The sequence below is a fragment of the Nomascus leucogenys genome, chromosome 12 (assembly GCF_006542625.1).
Source record: "Nomascus leucogenys isolate Asia chromosome 12, Asia_NLE_v1, whole genome shotgun sequence".
NCBI classification, from domain to species: Eukaryota; Metazoa; Chordata; class Mammalia; order Primates; family Hylobatidae; genus Nomascus; species Nomascus leucogenys.
The window spans coordinates 3,920,243-3,947,781 of record NC_044392.1 but is presented as its reverse complement, the minus strand read 5'-3'; the positions used below and the strand labels follow the sequence as shown (position 1 = coordinate 3,947,781).

Below are 27,539 nucleotides of genomic sequence, written 5' to 3'. Positions count from 1 at the left end.
TAAGGGCACTAACCCCATTCAAGAAGGCTCCATCCCATGACTTAATGACCCCTGAAGGCCCCTCCTCCTAATACCATCACACTGAGGGGTAGAGCTTCAGCCTATGAATTTTGGGAAGACACAAACATTCAGTCCATATGGGGACTTGGACCAGGGTGAATGAATACAAAGGAATGTCCTGTTTATCTTGGGCTGCGGGGTGGCTGTGACCTTACACAGCAGATGTAGATTTGAAGACTGTATGAAATCCTAATCTCTCATATGCATGATTGGAGGGAGTTTGCAGTGAATCCCCATGGGTGGGGAAGGAGGAGGTAGAGGCACGAACCCTGAGAAGGTCAAGGGGACGTGAGGGCCACCTTGTGGTGACATGATGTGCCCTGGGACTTGGTGGTGAATAGTAGTCACCCAACACATACTGGATGAGATCAGTGAACTGCACTGCTCAGAACAGCTCCAGGCCAAAGGCAGGCTGTGCAGGGCTGGAATGTCCCCTCCTCCATGGTCCTGGCCCACAGCCGGGAGAAATAGGGCCAGGACTAGAAGCTCATTCCTTGCCGAGCGTTAATTCTCTGCAGGAATAGCCAGTGATGTTCTCTGGTTACTCTGACCTCCAAGCCACCCTTGGCCAGGCAGCCAGAACCACCCAGGAAGATGGTGGAATGCATGCTGGCAAGTAGGTGGAGATCACCCCTCCCTGAGACCTTTGTAACCCTCCAGCCCAAGCAGAGGCTGACCTCCAGTGCACCAGGCGGAGACTTTCCTGAGTACAGTCGTACCCGGGAATTTATCAGATACATTAGTGCTGTGCTGATGTTTTACCTACAAGTGTCTCCTTCTACCTCTACAAAAATCCTCTGTGTAGGAACAACTGGGTGTCATGCTGACCGTATTCCCTGTGTCCCTGCCCTGTGCACTGGGAGGCTGACTTACCCTCTGACTTCCGGTTGGGTTAGGTCAGTGGGAGCCACCAGCAGGCAAGTGGATGGGAGAGTGAAGTTGGGGGATTTACTTGGTTGCCGGGATTGGAGGCACCGTGTCCACTGTTACCCTGGTACTAGCCCCAGGGTGCTGCAGTAGCCATACCTTTGAAAACAGTCTCTCTAGGAAGCTCCCTTTAAAGTTACTTGGTTTGAATGTGCCATCTGTTTTCTGCTAGGACCCTGCTTGATCCAATTCCCATTATACTGATGGCAAGACTGAGGTTCTGAAGGCCTGCCCAAGATGCAGTGCGGTGAAGCTGTGCTCAGGAATGGTCAAGCTATGAATCAGTCATGGGAGTGTAGGGACAGTGTCAGCCGGCCGTGGGCCCTTTAAACTTGGCTGGCTTATCCACCTTCTACTGGCTACTTGTGAGAGCACAGGTGAACCACTGGCTGTTCTGTCTCCGTGATGACCCCACCTGTCTTTGCTGGCTGTGGTGCTTGGCTCACTGGCTCCTGAATTTCTGACTCCTGGCCTTGGCTCCGATAGTCACTAAGTGTTCCTCTGGGTTAATATAGCCTTGCATCCTCTTTTGCTTTCCATTCTGGTCTGGCCTTGGGTGTTGGTGTCCCCTAAATTTCAGGTCGTGACACCGCACTGGGAGCAGGGCTGTGAGCCCTCCCAGGGGTTGGTTAGTGCGGGAGATGAGCCTGTGTTCCTGTCTCTTAGCTCTGTGGGCATAGGTCCTACCTCCTTGCACAGTCCCAGCATCCTGCCAGGGCCCTAGTTCAGCCAAAATGTTCAGGGAAAATGGGATGAGCCGAATAAAATGCAGGGTGAGGCTGGGATGGCATGCTTGAGTGCAGACTACATGCCCTGTTGAGAGTGCGCATAAGGAGTGAGAGTATGAATAACAGAGATTATGTGTACACAGGGTGGGGATGTGTGTTGAGATGGCAGTGACTGGGTGACAGGAGGGAGTGTGGTTTGTCTGTAGTGAGAGTGGCAGTGATTGTGTGTGTACTCAGGGCGAAGTCTAATTACGAAGGCTGGAAGCGCCGTTGGAGAGGGAGCATAGCGCACTCTTGTGGCCACAACTAGAATCCCAACATATGTATCAGTAGGTTCCACCCCAGCCTCCTCCTCTGGTACAAACCCAGCTCCCCGCTGTCAACCTCAGCCCCAGCCTAACCCAGCTCCAGCTCCAGCCCCAGCTGCAGCCACAGCCACAGCCACAGCCCCCACCCTAGCTCCACCCTGAGCCATGGAACTCTTCCCCTTTCTGAGGGCTCACCTTCCCTACCTTCAGGGTCCTGTCAGTGGGTGGGAGTGTGGGAGAACCAGAGACAGTGCCAACCTGTAAAAAACACAGCCTTTATTGATTTCAAGGCAACTGTCTTGAGGATGTTCTATCAGCGCATCCACCCAAGTCCCTGGGAGCAGGGTCTGAAAGGCTGGCACCAGGCTGAGCACAGCTGTGGGGAGGAAGGTGGGAGCACCGCTGCCTGAGGCTGAGGGAGTAGGATCTGGGGAAAGAGGGCTTCCACTGAGCCAAGGGATGGGGGACCTCTGGGTATCTCCAGAACCTCTAGTCAGGCTCCCTCTCAGGCCTCCAGACCTGCTGCTGCTGGGAGACCCCCTTCCACTGCGAGCGTCTCTTTCTGTGTGGCCTCCAGACCTTGGCGCTGCTGTCGTGTCTGCTTGGGAGCACTTCTCGCCTCTCTTACACATTATGTCCTCAGGGAAGCCTCTCCTGATCACCCCTTCCTGGGTTAGCTGGAAGCCCTGCTAGCAGTGCGCTAAGTGGCCCCTTGCAGGCAGCATAGATAGTTAATTCGCTTATTTCAGTCTATGTCCTTTGAGGGCTGGCCCTGGGCCTGTGGGTTACCTATACCCGGCTAGACAGCCCAGTGCCCAGTGTCAAAAAGTATCTGCCAAAACAAAAGTTGCATAGCTTAGTGAACTCAAAGTGGGGTCACTCAGCCCCTGTAGGACCTCTCCAACCTGCCACACCGCCCTGTGTGTCCCATTGGCAGCCCCCATGTTGTGCTACCCCTGCCCTGTGGTCAGATGGGGGTCAGGTTGGGTGCTGAAGCCTGCAGCTTGTTACTGCCTGGGTCTGGATCCAGCTCCCCAGCCTCCACCAGCTTGTGGTGGCAGCGGCAGGTGGAAGCTCGGCTGGCGGAGGACGAGGGGCTGCGGCCCCCTCGAGGCTTGTCCTTGTGCAGGCCTCGCAGGACCCTGTGGCAGATGAGGTAGCAGAGCTCGCAGATGGTGAGTACGATGCAGACGGCGGAGGCGCCCACCATGAAGTAGGTGAAGATTTTCTTCTCGGTGGGTCGGGCGATGTAGCAGTCCACGATGTTGGGGCAGGGGGCCACGTTGGCGCACTGCACCAGACGTGGCATGTTGAAGCCATGCCAGAGAGTGTGCAGCAGGTAGAGGAAGAGGAGCTCAATGATGAGCTTGAAGATGAGGCTGAACAGGTAGGTCCACCACAGGCCTCCGTGCTTCTTGCCTGCGTTGTCATATAGCTTGGCGCACTGGTCCCCGTGCTTCTGGCGGTGCCGGCGCTCCCGCTCCTCGCGGTAGGCCACATGCAGGATGACCAGCAGCGAGGGGCATGTGACGAAGATGAGCTGCAGGGCCCAGAGGCGGATGTTGGAGATGGGGAAGTAGTTGTCGTAGCAGACGTTGGTGCAGCCGGGCTGCTTGGTGTTGCAGTCAAAGTCCTTCTGCTCATCCCCCCACACGCGCTCTGCAGCCACCACGTACACCAGCACCCGGAAGACGAACACCACTGACAGCCAAATGCGCCCGAACGCTGTGGAGTACTTGTTCACACCGCTCAGTAGGGCCTGGAGTGTCTTCCAGTCCATGGCGCCTGGCGGGGGCCGTGCCTACCTGAGAGAATTAGAGGAAAAACCATCGTGTGAATGAATAGGTGACTTCATTGAGCATTTACTATGTACCGGGCAGTGTTCTGAGTTCTGACTTGTTCAGTCCTCACAACGACCCTCTGAGTTCAGAACTATTATCCTCCCAAGCTGCAGATAGGAAACTGAGGCACGGCAAGGTTACATAACTTAACCAAAGGCAACAGAGCTAGTATGCTGGGAGGAAGCAAATGTGCTTTGGCTGATAGTAACAATCACCATTTATTGAGTGTTTACTCTGAGTCAGGCGTGAAGCTAAACACTTTATGAGCAGAATCTCATTTAATCTCTTAGAATGACCCCATAAGGTAGTTATTACAGTGCTCCTCACTTACAGATGAAACTGATAATTGAACGATTGCAAAGCAAGTAGTACGTAGTAAGTGCCCCACAAATGCTGGCTAATCATTACTGTGAAATTTAGAGAGGTCAAGTCACTCATTTAAAACAAGAGGTGGATTCAAGGCCAGGCTGTTGGGTGCCAGAGCCTGTGCTCTCCACCACCTCCTCTTCCCTTCTCTGCTGGACTCCTGCCCCAGACCAGATTCTTGAAACGTTTACTTTGTGGATGCCTCACTACTATACTGTGAAGTTGCGGTTATAAGTCCCATTCTACAGTGGGGAAACTGAGGCTCAGAGCGGAGAAATAACCAGCCCAAGGTCTCACAGCTGCTGGGTGGTGAAGCGGGGAGACCAGTTCAGGTGGGGGGTGAATGAAGGCTTATGATCTGACTCCTGGGAGGACACTAGATCCAGGGAATATCTAGAGACAACTCCCTGCTCCCTGTGCAGGGCCTGGGGAAGCCCAGCCACCCCTAGCCCCACTAGTTGCCAGGGCCCTTGTGGTAGAAAGATGTGCTTTGTTCAGGCCTTAACTCACACATCTTCCTCCCAGTCCTGGAGTGACTCAGAGGGTGTGGATGGGTGGGTCTGCCTGAGTGTGCCTTGTTTCTGTGCTGCTGTGGGTGTGAGAGCACCCGCCTGCCTGTCCACGTGTGTGTGTGGGCCTATGTGCGTGTGAGTCCCCCTGGAGCTGACTCGCACCTCTGAGCATGCGTGACGCCTGCGAGGCCACCACCCTGCCCCAAACCACTATTATCCTGGCCTGTATTATGGCCTCTTTACTGGCTTTTCCCTTCCCCCTGTGCCCCTAGAGTCCATTAAATCAGTTCATGCCACTCCCTTGTTTAAGACTCTCCTAGCTTCTTGCTAGGCTTAGCGAAACCCCAGATTCGACATTTTTACCCTGCCACGCTGGAATAAGGGCCCTGGGGGCTTTTTACTGATTCCTTCTGCCTGGAATGCTCTTCCTCCAGAACCTCACATGGGTGGACCCTTCTCATCACAGAGGCCTCTGCTCAAACCTCATCTCTTTCGAGGCTTCTCCGGATTACCCTGGGTCTGAAACAGCCCCTGCTTCTGTCACTCTGTTCCTGTCCCCTTTCTTTTTTTTTGAGACAAGGTCTTGCTGTGTTGCCCAGGCTGGAGTGCAGTGGTGCAACCTTGGCTCACTGCAACCTCTGCTTCCCAGGCTCAAGGGATCCTCCTACCTCAGCCTCCCGAGTAGCTGGGACCACAGGTGCACACCGCCATGCCCGCCTAATTTTTCCAGCCCCCTCTGTTTTCTTTATAGCACTTAGTCACTATCTGAAGTTAAAGGATTTGTCCTTTTTTTTTGGTCTTATTATCTGGCTCCCCCTCTAGAATGTCACCTTGGTCTTGCTCATTGCTTTATGTTTAGTGCCCAGTGCTTGGCATATAGTAGGCACTCAATGCTGAATGGGTAAACAAGTGAATGCTGAGTTCTCAGTGTGGCAGCTTGGAGGGAGGGGACAGGGGGGTGGGCAGGATCCTGGTCAGGGGGCAGCCTGGTCAGGGGGATTGGGGGAAAGACTTCCCTACACTGGAGACAGGGAGAGAGCACAGTTCCTTCTCAGCACCTGGCTCTCCTGGCTGCGTTTCCTCCGGGAATCACAGTCTGGGCAGGATGGGGCAATTGGGAAGACCTCATTCTTGGAAACCCTCCTCTTCTCCCCTACTCTGCTCCTTTTTTTTTTTTTTTTTTTTTTTGAGACGGAGTCTTGCTCTTTCTCCCAGGCCAGAGTGCAGTGGCGCGATCTCGGCTCACTGCAAGCTCTGCCTCCCGGGTTCACGCCATTCTCCTGCCTCAGCCTCCCGAGTAGCTGGGACTACAGGCGCCCACCACCGCGCCCGGCTAATTTTTTGTATTTTTAGTAGAGACGGGGTTTCACCGTGTTAGCCAAGATGGTCTCGATCTCCTGACCTCGTGACCCGCCTGCCTCGGCCTCCCAAAGTGCTGGGATTACAAGCGTGAGCCACCGCGCCCGGCCCTACTCTGCTCCTTCTAAGCCCTGGTGGTGGGGGAAGGGAGTGGGATAGCATGGAACACGGAGTTCCACCTGGATTCAAACCTCAGCTTGGCCACTTAGTAGCTGGGCGACTTCCAAGAATTCCCGAATCTCATTGACCCTATTTACTTATCTCTAAAGGGAAATAATTCCTACTTTCTGGTGGAATCCTGAGACTCTTCCCTCCCAGGCTGCCACTCACCTGGTGGGAGTTCACAAGAACTGAAGTGGAGGTTGGAGCCCCGTCTGTCGGGACAGAGAGCAGAGAGGGACCCTGACGGCTGCTTCCACTTGACACCCTCCCATGGCTGCCCACCGGGGTGCAGCTCCCTCCTGGGCTCCCACCTTCCACCTTGGGTGCTGTCTGCCCAGTCCCTCCTGACACACCGCAGGGAGGAGCCTCACTGGCAAAGAATTTCCCTCCCAAGTCTAGGCTGGGGACTGGTGGAGCCGGTTCTGGTTCCCCCAGCTGCCCTCCAAAGCCAGCTCCCAGCGCAACCGTTTTTTCCCAGACCCCCAGACTGTACTGTGCCCAGCCTTGCCTCCCGCCCCACAATGTCCCCGAAGGATAAAGCTCCCTTTCCTTCCCAGTTTCCCTCCATCCCAGGCAGCTTGGGAGTTTGCGGACTTGGGGAGGGGGTGTCTCGGAACCTTCCCGCAGCCGGGACCCCTAATGGGCCCAGAATTGAGAGGCGAGAGGGAGGCTTGGGAGGCACGGGGTGGGGGGTCCCCGCACCCCCGCTTTGCGCCCCATCCCAGCGCACTGGCAGGCTCAAGCCCCAGCCCTGCCGCAGGGGGTCGCCAGGAGCGCTCGGCCCCCCTGAGGGTCCCGCCCAGCCTCTCCCCGCCCCGTCTAGCACTTACCTGCGGCGGCTTGGCCAACGCGGAGGCCTGACCCCACGTCCCCGGGGCGCACAGCAGAGGCGAGGGCGCCGGAGCTGGGCTCAGCAGTGGTGCACACAGACGGCGGGCACACCCCGGGCGGCGCGGAGGAGGGAGCAGGAGGGAGCCGGCTCCTAGACCCGACGCTGTCAGGCGCTCCCGGGCCAGCCTCCGGAGGGGCTGGTGGCCCGTCTGAGCCTCCGCTTCCTCAGGCGTGAAATGGGGGCATCGATGGCCATGGGCTGGGCCGTCCAAAGGCTCCAATGAGATCAGGGGCGGGAAGCACTCTGCAAACTGTTAAGTGCCTCGGCGGCAGGTCCGACTGCAATCAGGACTCACCTACGCTAGTTTGCCGCGGGTACCGTGCCCGCTTCCGGCCCAGCCCAGTCCTCGCCTGGCGCGGGACCTTGACCGCGCGTGGGGCACCCCTGGGAGCCCGCCCTCCCGGTGCGACGGGCCCTCGACCTCGGCCTCCAGGGAGGCTGATGCGCTTTGGAGAGCTGGGGTGGGGGGCAGACCTTGCACTCCACAGCGGGAAGGGGCACAGTGAGTCCTGTGCCAGGAAAGACGTGCAGGAATGAGGGCGGGGTGGGGGAGGTCACCGCCTGGAGTGACTCAGAGGGGCAGACTGCAACCGGAGCTGCCTACCTGAACACCAGGGTCCCTAGTTTCTTGTTTTCATTCCCAAATCGCCTGTTCATATTCAACTATATAGTCTTAACCTGTGAAAGTATGCTGTCTACACTCTTCTGCACTTTGCTTTTTTTCACTTAGCAAAATATAACATTTCTCCCGTCAGTCGATATAGAGCTGCCTTGCTCTGTCATTTTAAACACAGCTGAATAGTATATGTACTGTAATATATTTAATCAGTCCTACTCTGATAAAAATTAAGGCTGTTTCTGGTTTTTTATTTCGTTCTATTACAAATACCATTGCAGTAAATAGCCTCTGCCAAAGCAGGTGGGTCTGCGGCTGGGGTGGGGCTGGGCTGTGCCCTGGGGATAAGGACACATTGTCTTATTTACTAGTGTGTCCTGACTGGGAACTAGTAAGAGCCTGCAGCACCCCAGCCTCTTTTGGAAAACCCCAGGGTTTCCAGCCTCCCTGGGAGTCCCTGGATCTTAGGGTAGGGCGCGAGTCCTGTCTCCACAGAGATCATATTGCTGGCACTATGGTGGCTCCTCATGGTCTTTGCCCAGGACTGTACTGGTTTATGTTTGCAGTGCTGGCATCATTAACAATGCCCCCTTTTACTTTCAAAAATGCCCCAAAGTTAGGAGCATCAATTATGGTCACCCTCCTCCTACTCATTTTGGTAGAGAATGAGCACTGAGTTGGGAGCCCAGCGGCATCTTTGCACCTGACACTGTCCTACATGCTTTCTTTCATCCTCGCAGCTTCCAGATGAGGAAGGTCCAATCCTTCCTGCTTTTATGAATGAGAAAGCTGAGGCACACAGGGGTGAGATGACTTGTTCAGGGTCATACGGATAATAAACAACAGACCCAGCTCCGGAGGCCCCAGCAGTGTTGTCTCCAGATACAGAAAAGCCGCAGGGCAGAGGCTCCCTTGTACTCACTGGGGTCGTGGCCCTTGAAGATCTTTGCTGAGATTGAGGAGTGCCAGGTGGCTCAGGTGCATGTGCCGTGCTCTGTGCATGGGCGGCGGGGAAGTGAGCATGAGGGTGTGGGGCCCCTTACTCTGCAGCCTGGTGCTCTGCTCCCTGTCAGAGCAAGACTTGCTCCCCTCTACCTCCCCTCCTAGTCATTTTTTGACTCATTTTTGACTCAGGAACAATGTTCCTGTCCCTACCATGTCACTAAAAATGGCCTGTCAAGGTCTCCGTGGATCTCCATAATGCTAAATCCAGCAATCACACCTCTGTCTCCATGCCCCTTGACCTTCAGAAGCCCCTGGGACAATGGGACACTCCTTCCTTCTAGAAACACTTTCTTCCCTGCGCTTCCTTGACACCACAGGCCTCACATCCTGGCCTCTAAGGTGGGCACGTCCCGGGGCCCAGTCTCTTCCTTCCCAGGTGAGCTCACCCAGTCCTGGGGCTCTAGATGCCATCCACTCACTGATGATTCACGCATTTCCAACACCGGACGTGACTTCTCCCTGAACACCAGACTGTAACCAGAGCTGCCTACCTGAACACCGGGGTCCCTAGTTTCTTGTTCTCACTCCCAAATCGCCTGTTCATGTTCAACTATATATTCTTTTTACATTTAACCTATGGAAGTATGCTATGCTATCTGCACTCTTTTGCACTTTGCTTTCTTCATTTATCAAAATATGAGACATTCCCCTCATCAGTGGATATAGGGCTGCCTTGCTCTCTCATTTTAAAAACAGCTGAATAGTATATGTACTGTATTTAATCAGTCCTATTCTGATGAAAATTAAGGCTGTTTCTACTCTTTTATTTCATCCTATTACAAATACCATTGCGTGAATATCCTTGGATAATCATTTTTTAACACATTTGAAAATTGTATCTACAGGATATATTCCTACATGTGAAATTTTTGCTTTAAAGTTGTATGTGTATTTAAAATTTTGATACCTATTGCCTAATCATCTTCACAGATGTTTTCAGTTTGCACTCCAAGAGACAAGGGAGTGCCTGTATCCCCATATAGGTACTAATAGAGAGTGTTATCAAACTTTATGATCTTTGTCAATGATATCTCATTATACTTTATTTTGCATTTCTCTTGGTATGAGTGAGATTGAGCATCTTTTCATATATTTAAGAGCCGCTTTTGTTTGTTATCCTGTGAACAGTCCTTTGCCTTTGCCAGTTTTCTACTGGATGGTTGACTTTTATTATTTATTTCTCAGGAGCTCTTTACATACTAAAGAAATAAGCCCTCCTCTGTCTGTGATACAAATAGAAAGGATTCCCTCTGCCTCTACTGCTTGACACCTGTAATTTGACTTTTTAGATGGGGGTTTTGCCATACAGAATTAAACATGTTTTATGTAGTCCAGTGTATTAATATTATCTTTTATGGCCTTTGGGTTTTATTGTCGTTAGAAATGCCTTCACCACTCTGAAGATTGCAATAACATTTTTTCCCATGGTTGCTTCTAGCTGAAGTAGTGTTTTAATGATCTATTAGATTGGTGTAAAAGTAATTGCAGTTTTTGCCATTGAAAGTAATGGTAAAAACCGCAGTTACTTTTGCACCAACCTAATAGATCATGCCACTTCCCTCTTAAAACCTTACAGTGACTTATCATTAACTTTAGACTGCTATCCACTCTCTTGACGTTGAGCCCCAAGGCGCCAGGCGACCTAGTCCTGCCTCTCCCCCATCTCTCATCCCCTTGGGCGCTGTAGTGGCCTTCTTTCTGGTTCTTGAACAAGCCACCTTCAGGGCAGCCTTCTGGTTTTTGCCTTTGCTGTTCCCTCTGCCTGGACTGCCTTCTCCTGACTCTTTACCTGGAAGCTTCCTCCTCCTTATTCAGGTCTTACCTTCTTACAGAGGTGTTCCCTGGTTCCCCCACCCCCACCCCAAAGGTTCCTTGCCCCACTTCCTCAGCAGACACTCTTCACACCTGTCTCTGAAATTATCTCCAGGAGAACAGGGAGCTCGCTGGTCACGTTCCTGCCACATTACCAGGGCCTGGAATGTACAGACTCTCAGTCACTGTTCGTAAACACTGGGTGCACATAAGGTTATGTGCAAGAACTGTTTCTGTGTGTGTAAGCCTGGAGAGCTGTGTGTTAAGGGTGGTATGTGGGCCACGTGTGTGTAGGCTTTGATGTGCGTGTGTGGTTGTGAATGTGTGTGATGGCGGAGATGGCTGGGGTGGTGTGGGAGGCTGTGTGCGTGTGTGGTTGTGAATGTGTGTGATGGCGGAGATGGCTGGGGTGGTGTGGGAGGCTCTGTGCATATGTGGTTGTGTGTCAGGCGGTGGTGTGTAGTGGTGCCTATGTGTGCGGTTGGGTTATTCTGCTCTGGTAACCAGGTGATTTTATCACCTAGGTCCTGTCATTCTGACTCTGCCAGATGCCGGCTTTTCACTCTTGATATGAGGTAGTGCCCCCGACAACTGGCCTTTGCTTTTTCTGGAGTGAGCTGGGAGAGTTCCCCATTCCAGAGAGAATGGCTCTGAGGACCTTAATGCCTTGTGATCCTACCCTAAATTTCTGTTCCCTGAGTAGGGGAATGTGTAGGAGGCCATCTAGGCCATCCCCCCGCCTCAGGACAAAGCTGTGTTGCACCAGGGATTGGCAGCTGCCCTCGGGGCTTACACCTTCTCTCTGGGGGTGGCAGGGCCACAGCCTGTACCTCTCCTGGCCCTGGCCCTGGCCCAGGTGGTGTTGCTCCCAGGCCGCCCTCTCCACCTAGAGCTCTGCCCAGGCCTCGGGCAGGTGCTTCCTGGGATGGGAAGACCACCCCCCTCCACCCCTGCCTCCTCTCAGACTGGAGTTTTCCTTATCTTTGTGTGTCTGCAGCAGAGGCATGAGGCCCTTTCCTTCCTTGAGCGGAGAGGTGGGGCAGGCAGAAGCCATGGGAAGCAGATCAGGCAGAGGGATGGGGGCTTTTGAGCCCTGCTCAGGCATGTCTGGGGCTGCAGGCAGGGAGGAGGCGATTTTCCAGGCAGGCCCTGGGCTGGAGTGTTGCTTATTTTCCAAGACACCTAGAGTTGCTCGAAACTTCTGCCCACACACCTTGCTCCTCGAACGGAGGTAATACGTGACTTTGCTGAGCTGCTGTCAGGAGCCAACCATTCTAATACGCACGCACCCCTTCTTACCCACCAGGCGCCTCCCTCCACCTCCTCTCTTTCTCCTCCATCATTGACAATGGGACACTCCTTTCTTCTAGAAACACTTTCTTACTGGATCTTTCCTGTTACAATAACTATGTGGGTATTTCTCCATCTTAACAACAAAACAACAAAACACCTTAACCTGAACCCCACTTCTCCTTCCAGCGTCTGCCTCATTTCTTTCCACTCCTTTACAGCAAAATCTATCAAAAGACTTGTCCTGATTCATTATCTCCATTTTTTCTCTGTCATCTTCTCTTGAACTTACTCTAATCAGGCTTTTGCTTCCTATATGACACCAAAACGGCTCTTGTCAAAGTCCCTATAGCTAAACCCCATGGCCAAGTTTCAATCCTCATCTTTCCCTGAACCCTCAGCAGCGTTGAGTGAAGTTGATTCTTCTCGCCTTGACGCTCTTCCTTTGGCTTCAGAGACATCACACTCTCCTGACTTTTCTCCTTCCTTTCTGCACTTTCTTTCTCAGTCTCCTTTGCTGGTTCCTCCAGATCTTCCTGACTTTTAAGAACTGGGCTGCCTTGGGGCTCAGTCCTTGCACTCTTTCTCTTCTCTGTCCTCCCTTGCTCACTTGGTAACATCATCCAGTCTCAGGGTTTAAAATACGAAAATTTAGCTGACAACCGCTAAATATGTATCCCCAGCCCAGACCATACCTCTAAACCCTGTACTCGTGTGTCCAGCTGTTAGTAAACTTTCTCCTAGGATGTTTAACATAGGTATCACAAACCTATGTTAAGCTTCTTACTTACTAGGGTTGCCAGATTTAGGAACAAAGCAAAAGCACAACCAGGACACCCAGTTAATTCTGAATTTCAGCTAATACATGGGACACACATTAAAAAATTGTTGGCTGGGCGCGGTGGCCCACGCCTGTAATCCCAGCACTTTGGGAGGCCGAGGCGGGTGGATAACGAGGTCAAGAGATCGAGACCATCCTGGCCAACATGGTGAAATCCCATCTCTACTAAAAATACAAAAATTAGCTGGGCGTGGTGGTGTGTGCATGTAGTCCCAGCTACTCGGGAAGCTGAGGCAGGAGAATCACTTGAACCCTGGGAGGTGGAGGTTGCAGTGAGCTGAGATTGTGCCACTGCACTCCAGCCTGGTGACAGAGTGAGGCTCTATCTCTAAAAAAAAAAAAAAAAGTTTGTCTGAAATTTGCTTATCTGGCAACCTACTCCTTTTCTTCCCCTCTGCCCTGCTCTCTCACTTGTTCTAGTAAATGGCAGTTTTACTCATCGACTTGCTCAGGCCGCAAACCTTTGAGTCTTCATTGACCCTCTTTTCCCATATCCCGCATTCAATGTCTGTGAATCATTTTGGTGCTACTTTCAAAGTATTTACAGGATCTGGCCACTTCTTGCTGACTCCATTAATATTATTGGGGTAACATGAAATCAGGAGCCATTTCTTTCCTAGATGATTGCAGTAGCCTTGTAACTGGTCTTCCTGCTTTAGCCGTTGCCCCTATCCATTTGCGGCTAACAGAGCCGCCAGACGGCTCGCGCTCCTGTTTGCTTAAAAATGCTGCACTGGCTTCCGACTCACTCAGACTGACAGCCGACGGCATCAGGATGGCCTGTAAGACCCTACACGATCGAGTCCTTCTCAGGCCTCACCCGCAGGCCCTGGCCTCATTTCCACATCTCTCGGCTCACTGGCTGCCCTGCCTCATTGGCTTCCTGTGTCCTGGGTATGTGCCAAGACTTTCCGGGTCTCAGTGTCCCTGCAGTTGCTCTTTCTTCTCTCTGAAATAGACTTACTGACCTTCCCTGGCCTCCCCATCTAAAATCGTAGTTCCTTTCTCAGCCTCCCCTACTTCCCTTCCTGATTAATTTTTCTCCATAGCAGTATACCCATCTGACACATCCTGTATTTCGTTTGTGTTTTATGTTTGTTGTCTCTCATATCACTAGAAATCGGTGGGGACAGCCATTTTCTTTCTGTTGTATTTGCTGCTATATTCCCAGTGCCTAAAACAGTGCCTGGCACTTAGTAGACAAAAAATACTTGTCACACGAGTGAATAAAACCCCCAAAGCATGGTAAGCTCCTGTCCCAGGCCAGTGCATGGCGGCCATGTCATCCGTTCACTTCTAGCTCAGCATCACCACCTCCTACCCACCAGAAGTTCCTTCCCGACCAGCTGCCCTCCTCCAGGAAGCCTTTTTTGGCTGAGCCTCATTTTTTCTCTCTCCTTCCTGCCACCAGCTCAGAATCCCCGGTGCTCAGGGGTCAAGTGGGTTGCATGGCTGGCTGTAGTCTGTCTGTCCTCATCCAGCTTCTTCCCTCCTTCTGGATGGGAGGAGACTCTTTGCTTGGCTGTGGTTCGAGCTGCAAGAGTGTAGGGCATGAGGATGTCTGGGGAAGCCAGCTTAGGGTGAGGTGTGTGCAATAGGCCCTGAAATCAGTCTGCCGCCTGCCATGTGGGAGCTTTTGGTGCCTTGATCCTGGGCTGAAGAGGTGATGGCAATGGATTTCAGGGCGTAGAGCTTAGATTGTATCTCAGCTGTAGGGCCATATTGTTCCCGGCCTCGCTGTCTCTACAAATTAGATAAGCACCTGATAAGATAGTTTGCCATTACCTGAGCTGTTAAGGATGAGGAAAGGAGCATATTGGGAGGGGCAGAAGAAAACAACAGGGTCATCCTGCCTGGAGTTTGCTAAATGATCTGTATGTTTGTAAATGTGTTCTGGTGCAACCATTCTTTTCCTTTTTTAAAATTTTGTTTCAATAGTTTTTGGGGAACAGGTGGTTTTTGGTTACATGGATAAGTTATTTAGTGGTGATTTCTGAGATTTTGGTGTACCTGTCAGCCGAGCAGTGTACACTGTAGCCAATATGTAGTCTTTTATCCGTCACCCCTCCTACTGTCCCAATTCCCCAAACTCCATTCTGTCACTCTCATGCCTTTACTTCTTCATAGCTTAGCTCCTACTCATGAGTGAGAACATACAGTATTCTGTTTTCCATTCCCGAGTTATTTCACTTAGAATAATGGCCTCCACTCCATCCAAGTTGCTGGTGCAGCTATTTATTTATTTATTTTTAAATTTATTTAATTTTACTTTAAGTTCTGGGATGCATGTGCAGAACGTGCAGGTTTGTTGCATAGGTATACATGTGCCATGGTTGTTTGCTGCACCTATCAACCCTTCATCTAGGTTTTAAGCCCTGCATGCATTAGGTATTTCTCCTAATGCTCTACCTCCCCTTGCCCCCCAACCCAGCAACAGGCCCCAGTGCGTGATGTTCTTCTCCCTGTATCCATGTGTTCTCACTGTTCAGCTCCCACTTATGAGTGAGAACATGTGGTGTTTGGTTTTCTGTTGCTGTTAGTTTGCTGAGAATGATGGTTTCCAGCTTCATCCATGTCCTTGCAAAAGACATGAACTCATTCTTTTTTATGGCTGCATAGTGTTCCATGGTGTATATGTGCCACATTTTCTTTATCCAGTCTATCATTGATGGGTATTTGGGTTGGTTCCAAGTCTTTGCTACTGTAAATAGTGGGTGCAGCCATTTTTGACAAGGCCATTGGAACATTTTGACATGGCCTTTAAAAACCATTTCTTATTATGATAAAAGTACACAACAGAAGCTTCACCCCATCCCACATGCATTCCCAAGCTTCACCCAATCCCCAGCACTTAGCCCATCCCAAAGCCTCAGGACTGGTTGTTTTCACACAGCCAAAATGTCCTTTGCCTCCAGATGCCCTGCTATGGTTGGGTCTGAGTTTCCCGAGAGACATGTGTGTTTGGATGTCCAGAGGCAGCTGGATGCGTGGGACTGGGCCTCAGGAAAGAGAAGAGGAATTGGAACCCTTGTGTGAGTTGGTGCAAATGTAAAATAGTGCAGCCTTTTTGGGAAACAGTGTGGCAGTTCCTCATGCACTTAAACACAGAATTACCGTAGGACCCAGCAAGTCACTCCTAGATATTCACGCAAAAGGACTGGCAACAGGAACTTAAACAAATATGTGTACATGAATGTTCTTAGCAGCACTGTTCTCAATAGTCAAAAGGTGGAGACAACCCAAATGTCCATCAGTGGATGAATGGATAAACAAAATATGGTCTATTCACACAGTGAACTGTTATCCAATCATAAAAGTGAATGAAGTTCTGATACGTGCTGCAATATGGATGAATCTTGAAAACATTATAAGTGAAATAAGTCACACACCCAAGGACAAATATGGTATGATTCCACTTTTTTGAAATATTGAGAATAGGCAAATTCATAGAGACAGGAAGTAGGTTAGAGGTTACCGGGGTACCAGAGGTTGCTGGGTGAGTGGAGGTTGTTGTTGAATGGGTACAGATAGAGCTCTTGCTGCGGGTGATAAAAAGCCTCTGGAAGGCCGGGCATGGTGGCTCACGCCTGTAATTCCAGCACCTTAGGAGGCTGAGGCAGGCGGATCCCCTGAGGTCGGGAGTTCGAGACCAGCCTGACCAACACGGAGAAACCTCGTCTCTACTAAAAATGCAAAAACATTAGCGGGGTGTGGTGGCGCATGCCTGTAGTCGAGCTCTCGGTGGGGGCGGAGGTTGTAGTGAGCCGAGATCATGCCACTGCACTCCAGCCTGGTGATGGAGCAAGATCCATCTCAAAAAAAAAAAAAAAAAAGGCTCTGGAAATAAGTAGTGGTGATGGTCGTACAACATTGTGAATGTACTTAATGTGACTGAATTGTACACTTCAAACAGTTAAAATGATAATTTTTATGTGAAGTATATTCTATTACAATATGAAAATTAAAAAAAAAGAAGGGTGGAAATACAGATTTTGGAGTCAACAGTGTTGAGATGGTGGTCAAGGCCATGGGAGAGGATGTAATCATCCAGGGAGGGCATGGAGACTGAGGAGAGAAGGTGGCCTGGGACAGAGCCCCAGGGACCTTCCTAATTAAGAGGTGGCCCGAAGGAGATTAAAAGGGAGCGGCTGGAGCATGGGAGGAAAACCAGATATGTGGTGTCCCAGAAGCCTGGGTGTATTAGTCAGCGCTCTTAATTGCACATGACAGAAATGCAGCTTGAATTAGCTCCAGGCACTATAAACTCATTGGTTTATAGAAATACGGGAAGGGCAGGGGGGCCTTGGGGCCCCAGGGGTACCTGGAATTAGGTCTGGGGTACATCTGGAGCCGCTCTCCTGGCCTGCTTCACTTCTGCTCTTCTCTAACTGTTGGCCTTCTTCTCTCCTGGCACTAATGGGCTTTTGCACAAGGTTACTCTTAGCTTGAGTTCCTCCCTTCCAAGTTTTGCCATGACACTCTTCTCTTAGAAAATATTGAAATGATCTGCGGAAGAACGCTGATTGGCCTCACCTAGAGGACACCCTGAGGACAAGGGACCTGGGCATCAGCCTGGCAGTTGCCTTTAGAACCCCAGTTTAGAGGAAGAGGAGAAGTGCTGAGTGGGCAGAACAAGTAAGGACTCAATGCTCTGGGGGAGAGGCTGAAGAAGGAAGACCATCTACCCTGCTAAATGCCTCATCACACAGACAAGGGCTGGAAAGCATCCATTGGGCTTAGTGACAAAGGAATCGTAGGTGAACTTGGCAGAGTCAAAGCAGTTTGAGTGGCATGTGAGGACAGAGACAGATCATAGCTGGTGGGTGAGTGAGTGGGAGGTGAGGAAGTAGAGACAGTAAGTGCAGACATCAGTTTCAGGAGGCACAGTTGTGAAAGCCAGGAGAGAGGTAAGGAGGTAGCTGCAGGGAACATGGGGTCAAGGAAGGGTTTTGCTTTTGTTTTTGGATGGGAAAGATCTGAGCATGCTTAAATGCTGAGAGATGCAGGAGAGAAGTAGGTGTTAAAGATGCAGAAGAAAGCAAGGAGGTGGGGGAGAAAGAGGATCCTATGCACAGGTCGGGAGTTTAGAGAATTAACAGTGGGCCCACCCATTTGTGCTGCAGGAAAAGAGAGAGGGAGGTTGTGGATGAACATTGGTTTGTAGATTTGGTGGCAGTCGAGAGGAGAGCATTCTTCTCAGATAGCTTCTACTTTAAGAAATAGGATGTAAATAAGATGGAATGTGCTAGAAAGTTTGAGGAGAATGGAGAAATTGAGGAAGCTGCCACCATGTACAACAGCAGAGAGACCAAAGCAGAATTCGTCAGGTGGCACCGAGCGCCCAGGTTAGGCGGGAGAGCAAGAATTTGCAGTGGCCTCACTCTGTTTGGTTGTGTGGTTTACTCTAGCAGAGTCCAACACAAGGTGGAGAGATAGAAAAGCCCGGTTGCATTGACTGGGGCCTGGAGTAGGAAGGAGGGGCAGAGGGTAGTGGGGATGCTGTGTGACAGCAGTTCATTCTAGTCACCGTCTCAGGAAATATTCATTACCCTTTTACTGTGTACTGACCATGGCGCGAGGTCTGAGGATACATTGCCAAACCAGGCAGATACTGTTCGTGCCCTCAGAGAGCCTGCGGTCTAGTAGGGAAGGCAGCTCCCAGGTGAGATGAGGGTGATAATAAAGACAGTGTGAAGCTCAGGCTTAGGCTGGCTGCAGAAGGAAGGGAATGTAGGGCAGGGAGGCTGGTAGATTGAGAGAAGGGCACAGGGTCAGGTCTGGAAGTGCCTATGGGGTCATGAACAGGTGTTGAGGGAGGAGCTAAGTGAGGGGGCGGGGTGGAGGCCATGGTCAGAGCATAGGAAGACCTCCCATCATTAAAAAGATCTTCGCTAGTCCCCTCATTCTCCTGCCAAGAAACACCCTCTTGTTTCCTATTCTTCGCACAGCCACGTTCACCAGCCAGTTGTTCACACCTGTTTACATGTGCCCAGCCCTCACTGTCCCTTCACTGCCCTGGGACCTGGTTTCTACATCCCATACTCCCGCACAGGTACACATGAGCATCTTATGAATCGAACGAACACTTTTCAGTCCTTATTTGATTTGGCCCGTGTCAGCATTTGGCTCTGATGATCACTTTCTCCTTCTAGAAACACTTCTCTTGGCTTCTGCGACACCATCTTCCTCCTCTACGACGTCATACTGCCATGGCTTATATGATCTCTACTTACTCTGCCTGGAGCTGTCTTTCCCCCATGTTATTTGACCTTTAAGTCTCCAGCCTAGGGCATCTTCTCATCTCTCCCCCGGTCTCTGTATGGTCTTACCCACTCCCGAGGCTCAAGCCCCCAACTACCATAGACGCCCAGATTATGTCTCCAGATAAAAAGTAACCCCCCATATTCCCACTGAAGAGAGCCTCAAAAATGTGTGGGGGCTGACCTGGATATATAAACTTTTAGTGTGGTTGAAAGAAAATGTACTTTATTAACTTAGTTTATTATACATTTTAAAAATCACAAATTGTATAAAACAATGCAGTAAGAAGTATTAGTTTTTCTCTCCTCATGCTTTATGAAGTAATTTTATTTAAATTTTTAACATTTTTCTCTAACATCTGAGTCCATATCATTAGAGCTTTGGTTGTTATCAACATTTTACAAAACACAAAAACTTTATTTCTGCCCAAGTTATTTGTGACATCGTGCTTTTTGAATCTGTGTATGACGCTGGAGATTTGATTCTTTGCCATAAAAGTCTGGCTGCTTAATATTAGGTTGCATAAATAAAAAAAATCTTCCAGTAGGTATTTGTCATCTCCATCACGTAACCGCTTCCTTTATTGTTTTAAAGTGATTTTTTAAAATGGGCTTGCTTACGAAGACAATCCTTGCAATTGTAAAGTCCTGCCCTTGGGAATAATGATTCAATATATGTGAAATGCCTTTGCCTTCACTTTTTTTTTTTTCTGATTCTGCCAAGCAGCCACCATGAATATCCAAAACTTCATTGATTGAGGTTATTTCGGGCTAATGAGTTTTCCCCAAAGAGCGTTGTGTTGTTCAAAATGCAATAATTGAGAGCATGCCCCCCAAATGCAGGGAACTTTGTAAGGACTTGAATGTAAGACAAAGGCTTCCTTCCTAAAGGGTAATTTTGGAGCAAAATCGTGTCTTATATTCACACATTTATGCTGACAACTCCCAAATAGGTATCTCCTGACTTGTCCTTTTCCCTCTTACATCAGCAGCCTACTAGACATTTCCTTCTGGGTGCCCATCATCAGGGTCAACCCATTTTAATTGAGTGCCTACTATGTGTCAAGCACTTTTCTAGGTGCTGGAGGATAAAAGGGTGAAGACAACAGAGTCCCACTTTTTTTTTTTTTTTTTTTTTGAGACAGAGTCTTGCTCTATTGCCGGAGCTGGAGTGCAGTGGCACGATCTCGGCTCACTGCAAGCTCTGCCTCCCAGGTTCACGCCATTCTCCTGCCTCAGCCTCCCGAGTAGCTGGGACTACAGGCGCCTGCCATCACGCCCGGCCAGTTTTTTGCATTTTTAGTAGAGATGGGGTTTCACCATGTTAGCCAGGATGGTCTCAATCTCCCGACCTCTTGATCCGCCCGCCTCGGCCTCCCAAAATGCTGGGACTACAGGCGTGAGCCACTGCGCCTGGCCCAGAGTCCCACTTCTTAAGGAGCTCATCCCAGTGAGGCAATAAAGAGAATAAATATGTAAAAAAATAAGAAAATTTCATATACTAGTAAGTGCTACAAAGAAGATAAAATGAGGTCACATAATGGAGAGTGACGGTGTGTGGTGGGTGAGGAGGGTGGGTCAGAAAGGGCCTCCTGGAAGAGGGGATGTCTGAGTCAAGATGTGAATGCTGGGGAGACAGACATGTTAAGCTGGAGGGGAAGAGCCCTGTCAGCGAGACAGGTGCGAAGACCCCAAGATGGGAGAAGGCCAGTGTGGGTGGAGCGTGGCAAGAGGGGAGAGTGAAGGGAGGTTGATTTGGAGCAGGAGCAGTAGTCAGTGCCTGACCCCATAAGACCTTGCAGGCGATGGTAGAGTTTGGCTTAAATTTATTTTTCTGGCCATGATTGGAAGCCACTTGGAGGATTTTAAGTCAGGGAGTGACTCCACTGGTCTGACTGACATGCTGGAAAGATATTTCAGGCTGCTATGTGGAAGAAGAAGTTTAGGGGAACAAAAGTGGAGGCAGGGAGACCAGTTGCTGCAGGTGTCCAGGTGTGGAAATGAGGTGCCTTCACCTGGGACTGAAGCACTTGGAAAGACTAGGGTGTTGGATATGAAGTCACCAAGTGTTTGGATTTTGATATGGTATTTTGGAATTATAGCCAACACAACTTGCTAATGATGCCAATATGATTATGAGGAAACAGACTCCAGTTTTTGAATTGAGCATCTGGACGGATGGGGATGATATTTTCCAAGGTGGGGAAGACCTGGAGAAAACGAAATCTGTTCTCAGTTAGGGGAATTAGGAGTTCTATTTTAGGTGACCAGTAGAAGTTGAATACAGGAGTCTGACCCTCATGGGAACAGTTAGGTCTGAACACATCAATGTGGGAGTCATCAGTTTATGGATGGTTTTATAGGTGGTCCTGGATCAGGTCACTGAAGGGGAAATGTATAGAGAGGAGGAAAGAAGGTCGAGAACTGGGCCCTGGGGCATCTTGCATTTAGAGCTTAGGAAGAGGAAGGAGAGGCATTGAAGGACATCAAGAAAGACACATCAGTGAGGTGGGAGGAAAGCCAGGAGAGATGCTGCCTGGAAGTCAAGAGGAGACAACGAGGAGGGAGCTCTTCATGGTTGAATGACGCTGAGGGAGTTAGGCCAGGCCGAAGAATGGACCACTGGATGTGGCAGCTTGGAGGCCCTTGGGGATATTGACAAGAGCAGTCCTGACTGGAACAAGTTAAAGCAACAAGGAAGTGGAGGCAGCAAGTATAGAAGACTTTTGTTTTGGCAATGAGGTAGCAGCTGGAGAAGAATGGAGTGTCAAGAGAGAATTCAAAAAAAGAGAGAGATGAAAGTATTATAGCGTATTTGTAGAAAGGGAAATGGCAAGGCAGGAGAGAGAGGCACCAACTGTGGAGCACAGTCTAGAGTAGGTGAGGGGTGAAGGGGTCCATTGTCCAAGCGGGGGGGGGGTGTCCCAGGAGCAGGGATGCTTTGTCCACGTTACAGGGGAGGAGCAAGGCCAACAGCCACTCATGCTTTGAGTTTGGCAGATGTGGTAGTGGTAGGCTGAGCTGAGCTGGCCTTTTGCTTCTATTCCCAGCACCCTGTTATGCCTGACTATCAGCTTAAATGGAGGATTAGGAGAATGGGGTCTGGAGGTTTGAGGAAAGAGGAGAAGGCATGATAGAGTCATTTTGGGGAGTAGGGATAAAGTTTTAGGAAAATATAGAATTTCTTAGAGGTGCTGAGTGTCCTTGAACTTTGTGGTCAAAAGTTTAAATGGAGACCAGTCAGTCCAGTTGTATTATCCTCCAGGTGCTCAGGAACAGGTGCCATGTGGAGAGTTGGGTTTAACTGGAGTTAGGGTCTTGCCAGATGAGTACTGGAGAGGCGTGAGAAGGCGAGGGAGTGGAGGACACCTGCAAGCTGGTGATTATCTGGGGGACTGTGGAGTCTAAGCTGAGAAAGGAGGGCAAGGAGAATGGAAAGGGGCGGGGGAACATAGTGGTGGGTCAGTAGATGGGGCAGAAGGATTGCTGGAATGGGAACCAGGTTGGGCGAGCCACATAGATGGGAGATGATGCAGCTCTTGGTGTAGACAGGCCTAGGGTGTGAACACGCAGGTGGGTGGGTTGGAAGCGTGGATAAAAAGGTTGTTGAAATCAAGGAAGTCAAGGAACTGAGAGGTCAAGGTGTTGAAAATGGAGTCACTTCTAATAAATGTAGTAGCAGATGGAAGACACTGAACGAGGGGCTGAGGTCATCTGTGAAGGAGAGGGAAAAACCAGGATATCTTACTTGTATCTCAAATTCAACATGTCTGAAACTGAAGTCATCCACACCTCTCCACTCAAGTAAATGGTACCACCATTCATAGCCGGAAACCTGGGTGTCACTTTGATCCCCACACCCAATTAAATCACCACATCTTTTGGATTCTATCTTGTAAGCATTTCTTAAGTCCATCTACTTCTTTCCATCCCCAAGGTGCACGCCCTAGTTCAGGCCATTGCTCTTTCTTGCTTGGATGATTGCACCAGATTCCAAACAGGTAGCCCTGCCTTGGTCCCGCCACGTTGTACCCAGAGACATTGCAAATTGCATCATGTCACTTCTGTGCTACATCTCTCTAGGGACTTGTCATTGTCCTCAGGATAAAGTCCAAAGTCATTAGCAGAGATTTACAAAGAAATCATTGCAAGGATACAGCCTCTGTCTACTCCAGCCTGACTCCTACCTGAGCCCCTCACCTGGCCCAAGCGCTCCTGGGTTCTTTCCATCTTTGTCACCAGGTATATGCTCCCTTTGCATAAGCTATCCCCTCTGCCTGGAATTCCACTCCCTTGCTTGGCAAAATCCTCCTTCTCTAGATGTCTCGGGGAGCCTTTTTCTGGATGCCTGGATGTTAGATCCTTTTTCCTCTCTCCCCAGCTTCCCCAGTGCGCCATGAGTTTGGTAGCTGTCCTCTTCTCTAGAATGTAAGCTCCATGAGGTCAGGGACCATGTCTGATTTTTCCCAGATGACTCCTTAGCACCTTATATGGAGCTTTCACATAAAAGAACAAATATTTCCAGGAATGGAAGGCTCTAGTGGTGGAACAGTTCTGGGCGATGACCAGGTCTGGGGTGGGGTCCTGCTAGGGTAGCTAAATATTGTGGCAAAGGTGGTCATGGGACGGAAAGGACAGGGTGACCCCTGAGGCCTTGGGTCATGGGAGAATAGCAGGAGGAGAAGGCCTTGGGCTATGGGCTCAGTCTTCAATGAATGAGGAGAGGTAGGTGGCAATGATGTGGGCAGGACAGAGGGCAGAAGAGGAAGCAAAGGGGGATTTTTCAAGAAGGTGAAGGTGGACAGGTGTGAGTGGTGGTGAGAGCAGTGTGAGTCTTGACATTGTGGGTGGGATTGAGGATAAGATGGCCTGATGGCTGAAGCAGTTCTTAGTCCCAGCCTCCTCTGAAGGTCTCCACTTGGCTCAGTGGCTCAGGACTCGAGACCTTTGGGAAGAGCATCCAAGGAGAGGTCGCCATGGGAGCTGTCAGGTCCTGGAGTGAGCTCACTATAAGCTGGACCCAGCAGCTGCCCCTGGAGGGTGGATCTGGAATCTCGGGGGCATTGGCTATCGTGGGGTCCCCGGGCCTGGACTTGGGAGCTACTGTGGTCTGAGCAGTGTGGGGCTATCTGGCTCTGAACTGGTCAGGAGTGCCACCGTGTTCTCTCGGGCTGGCAGTCACAGCTCTAGTATGGATTGGAAGTGGGAGCTACTCTTGTTTCCTGGAGTCAGGAGTTTAGTAGATGGTATTGGTGCCCTGCCCATGTCCCCTTTACTGGGGGACATCCATTCTCCAAATGCTGTGAATATTGGCTGCTGATGGCTTATGGCTACCCCTGAAGAATTGGTTTTGACTGAGCCAGAGCCACCTACCCCTTCCTGCCAACCCTCCTGCTATTGGGGGCACCTGAAGTAATGACTGACTGAAATGTGGTGAGACTTATGATCTGAAGTCCCCTAATCCCACAGGGGTTGGGCCAAGGCTGCATCTCCCTGAGTCTACATCCCTGCTCAGCTCAGCCCCTCCCTCCCCTACTCCCCTTGCTTCTTCCTTCACACGCACAGAAACCCCTGCCTCTGGCTCTGCTTCCAGGGAGCCTGCCCTAAAGATGGGTGACTTCAATCTTATGCCATAATCAGGGGTGGGTGTGGAGGCTACCTGTGGACCACAGAGGACAGAGCCCCTGACAGACTCAGCAGATCTGTGTGGTCTTGAAGGGCCTCTTCCCCTTTCTGGACTCAAGTTAGCTTACCTAAAGGTGACACCTTGATGCTGGCTCTAGTTGAAACAACAACAAAAACAAAACAAAGCAAGCAAACAAATGCTTTGCTGAACTCCGCAGGCTAGGTGTGGTGGAAGATTCAGATGAACAAGACTCGGTTCCTTCCCCCAAGCAGCTCACAGACTATTTACTCATCTAACAAGCATTTATTGAAGGCAGCAGGGACCTGGATGACTCGGTGACCTGCCCATTAAGGGCTCACAGACTGATAGGGAGACACTCAGGGGAAGTGACAATTCCGATTTGGGGAGAGTGGCAGAGGGACAAGCGAGGCTGGCACTTGGAGAGATGGGTAAAGCTGTCCTAGAGGTTCGAGGGAGGGTCACAGAGGAGGTGGGAAGGGCATTCTAGCCAGAGGAAATAGCATGATGAAGGCATGAGGAATGACACCACATGACTTGTCTGCCTGGGGAACCAGGAGCCCTTTGGTATTACTGGCAGGTAGAAAGGGGGAGGAAGCTGGGATGAGGTGGGGAGATCAGTGGGGGCCATGCTGAGGGTATGGGGCTGGTGATGGTGGAAGAAATTTTAAAGCAGGAGGAATGACATGGTCAGTTGCGCAGACAGATAAATCACTCCATCCCCGTAGCGGAGGGCAGATGGGGGAGGTCCAGGAGGTAGTTAGGTTGTTGTAAGGAGAGGAAGAGCAGATTCAGGTGGCATTTAGGTACTAGAATCAGTGGGATTTGGTGCCAGTGGGGATGTGGGGTGTGAGGGACAAGGATGTCAGGCTTGTCCCGTCCCCTGGCTTGGGCAGCTGGGTGAATAGCTGTGTCCTGCATGAGATGGGGTGGGGCATCTTCGAGGGGGCAGGTCTGGGGTGAGCTGATGAGGTCATCTTGGGAGTGGCGAGTATGAGATGCCTGGGGGCCTCCCAGGGAATTGTCCAGTGGGCATTTGGTGGGACTTGGAGGCATGTTAGGGTGGAGGTGTGGCTCTGGGAGTTGCCAAAGTCTGAGTGGTGGTGGGGTGGGGGAGTATGGAATGGGGAAGTTGTATCAGTGAAAAAGAACATGAAATTTCATAGACTCCAGGATCCACGAGGGACCTTTCAGCTCAGACACTCTCAATGGGCCCTGGCCTGTAGGATGTGCCTCTTGGGCACCTTGACAGATTCCCATCCCTGGCTTGCTCTCAGCCTTGCCCCTCCTACTGTCAGAAGGGACTCACCTATCCAGGACCTGTGCTGGGCAGGACTAGGGAGGCCCGACCCACGCTCATTCCTGTGATGGACGCTCACTGAGAACTGACTCCTGCTGGGCACAGGGTCTCCTGGGATTCCTCTCCTTCTGCTTTGGCCAGCTGGTTGCAGAACCCCGAGGCCCCTGGAGTAGCCTCTGCCTTTGGGCACAGCTCACCATGTCCTGGGGTCACACTCTGTGTGTGTTGGGGGGTGATGGGTGAGCCTGGATCTGAGGTTCCAGTGCTCAGGTGCTCACTGAGTAGTCTCGGCATCCTCTCTGAGGTCCACCTAATCCCCCCTGCCCCCCGTTTTCCTATTGGCCACCCCCCACTTGGTCTGCAAAGTACTGGGAAGATCATATTTATTAAGAGGTTTGACATACACTGTTGCCATATACAAAATCCCCACTAACCATCAACCTCCCTCCCCTGAGGCTCAGGACCCAGGGACCAAACTACCCCCAACCTCCCACATTGGCCCCTGGGCGAGCTTCCTGAGCCCCGACAGCCACCCTCCTCACCACCCTGCTACAGCAAGGATGCCACTGCGGGGAACCTGGTGATCTTATCTGCTGATCTCGCAGGTTATGGATACCCACCTGCATCCACTGGGGCCGACCCAGCCTTCATTAGGACAGAGTTCCCATCCTCAGGGTGCCCCCCCTGGGAGAGGACATATGGTGGGCACGTATCGGGTAGGCGTTCCCGGCGCCGAGACCGCCGGTGCCTGGGGCCGAAGATCTCCAGGCACCTCTTGCCCACCAGGTAGAAGACTTCACTGAGGTTGAGCAGGATGCAGATGGCAGCTGTGGTCACCATGAAGTAGGTGAAGACCTTCTTCTCTGTGGGCCGGGAGATGTAACAGTCCACAGTGTGGGGGCAAGGCTCCACGGAGCAGGCCACCACGCGGGGCATGTCATAATCCTTGTAGAGGCGGTGGAAGATATAGAGGAAACCCGCGTCCACGGCAGCCTTGAAGATGAGGCTCAGCAAGTACGTCCACCACAGCCCGCCCCGCTTCTTGCTCGGGTTGTCGTACAGGGACGGCGCATTGGGCCCGTGTTTCAGGTGGTGCTTGCGCTCGCGCTCCTCGCGGTAGGCCACGTGCATGACCACGAGCAGGGAGGGGCACGTGACCAGGATGAGCTGCAGGGCCCAGAGGCGCACGTGGGACACGGGGAAGAACTCGTCATAGCAGACGTTGGGGCAGCCGGGCTGCTTGGTGTTGCAGACAAAGTCCTTCTGCTCATCGTCCCACACCTCCTCCGCTGCCACCACGTACACCAGCACGCGAAAGATGAACACCACAGACAGCCAGATGCGGCTCAGCGCTGTGGAGTACTTGTTCACGCCACTCAGGAGGCCCTGCAGAAATGCCCAGTTCATGCTCTCTGTGTCCTGGGTACTGCACGTGGAAGGTCTATACCTGGGTGCTACCCACCCACTCAGGCCTTGGGAGCCTTGAGGCCTGGGGGATCCTGGAGATGGGCACCCTCAACGCTGGTGCGATTGACAAAATCTTTTCGCAATCACCGTGTCATCATGTCCTCACTCCCAATGACTTGGTAGGGTAGGGATCGCCCCTGTCCTCATTT

At 51.1% G+C, this 27,539-nt stretch overlaps 2 protein-coding genes across 2 annotated transcripts; both read right to left on the bottom strand.

Annotated features, from left to right (window-relative positions):
* Positions 1-2,990: 2,990 nt before the first annotated feature.
* GJB3 (gap junction protein beta 3) lies at positions 2,991-7,382 on the bottom strand. The gene is made up of 2 exons (XM_003276409.4): positions 7,094-7,382; positions 2,991-3,828 (listed from the first exon to the last, which is right to left on the bottom strand). Exon 2 carries the CDS (start codon positions 3,801-3,803, stop codon positions 2,991-2,993), a length of 813 nt encoding a protein of 270 aa, XP_003276457.1. The 5' UTR covers positions 3,804-3,828; positions 7,094-7,382.
* Positions 7,383-26,529: 19,147 nt separating this feature from the next.
* Positions 26,530-27,330, bottom strand: GJB4 (gap junction protein beta 4). Its single transcript, XM_030823386.1, has one exon. It carries the CDS (start codon positions 27,328-27,330, stop codon positions 26,530-26,532), a length of 801 nt encoding a protein of 266 aa, XP_030679246.1.
* Between the last annotated feature and the right edge of the window lie 209 nt (positions 27,331-27,539).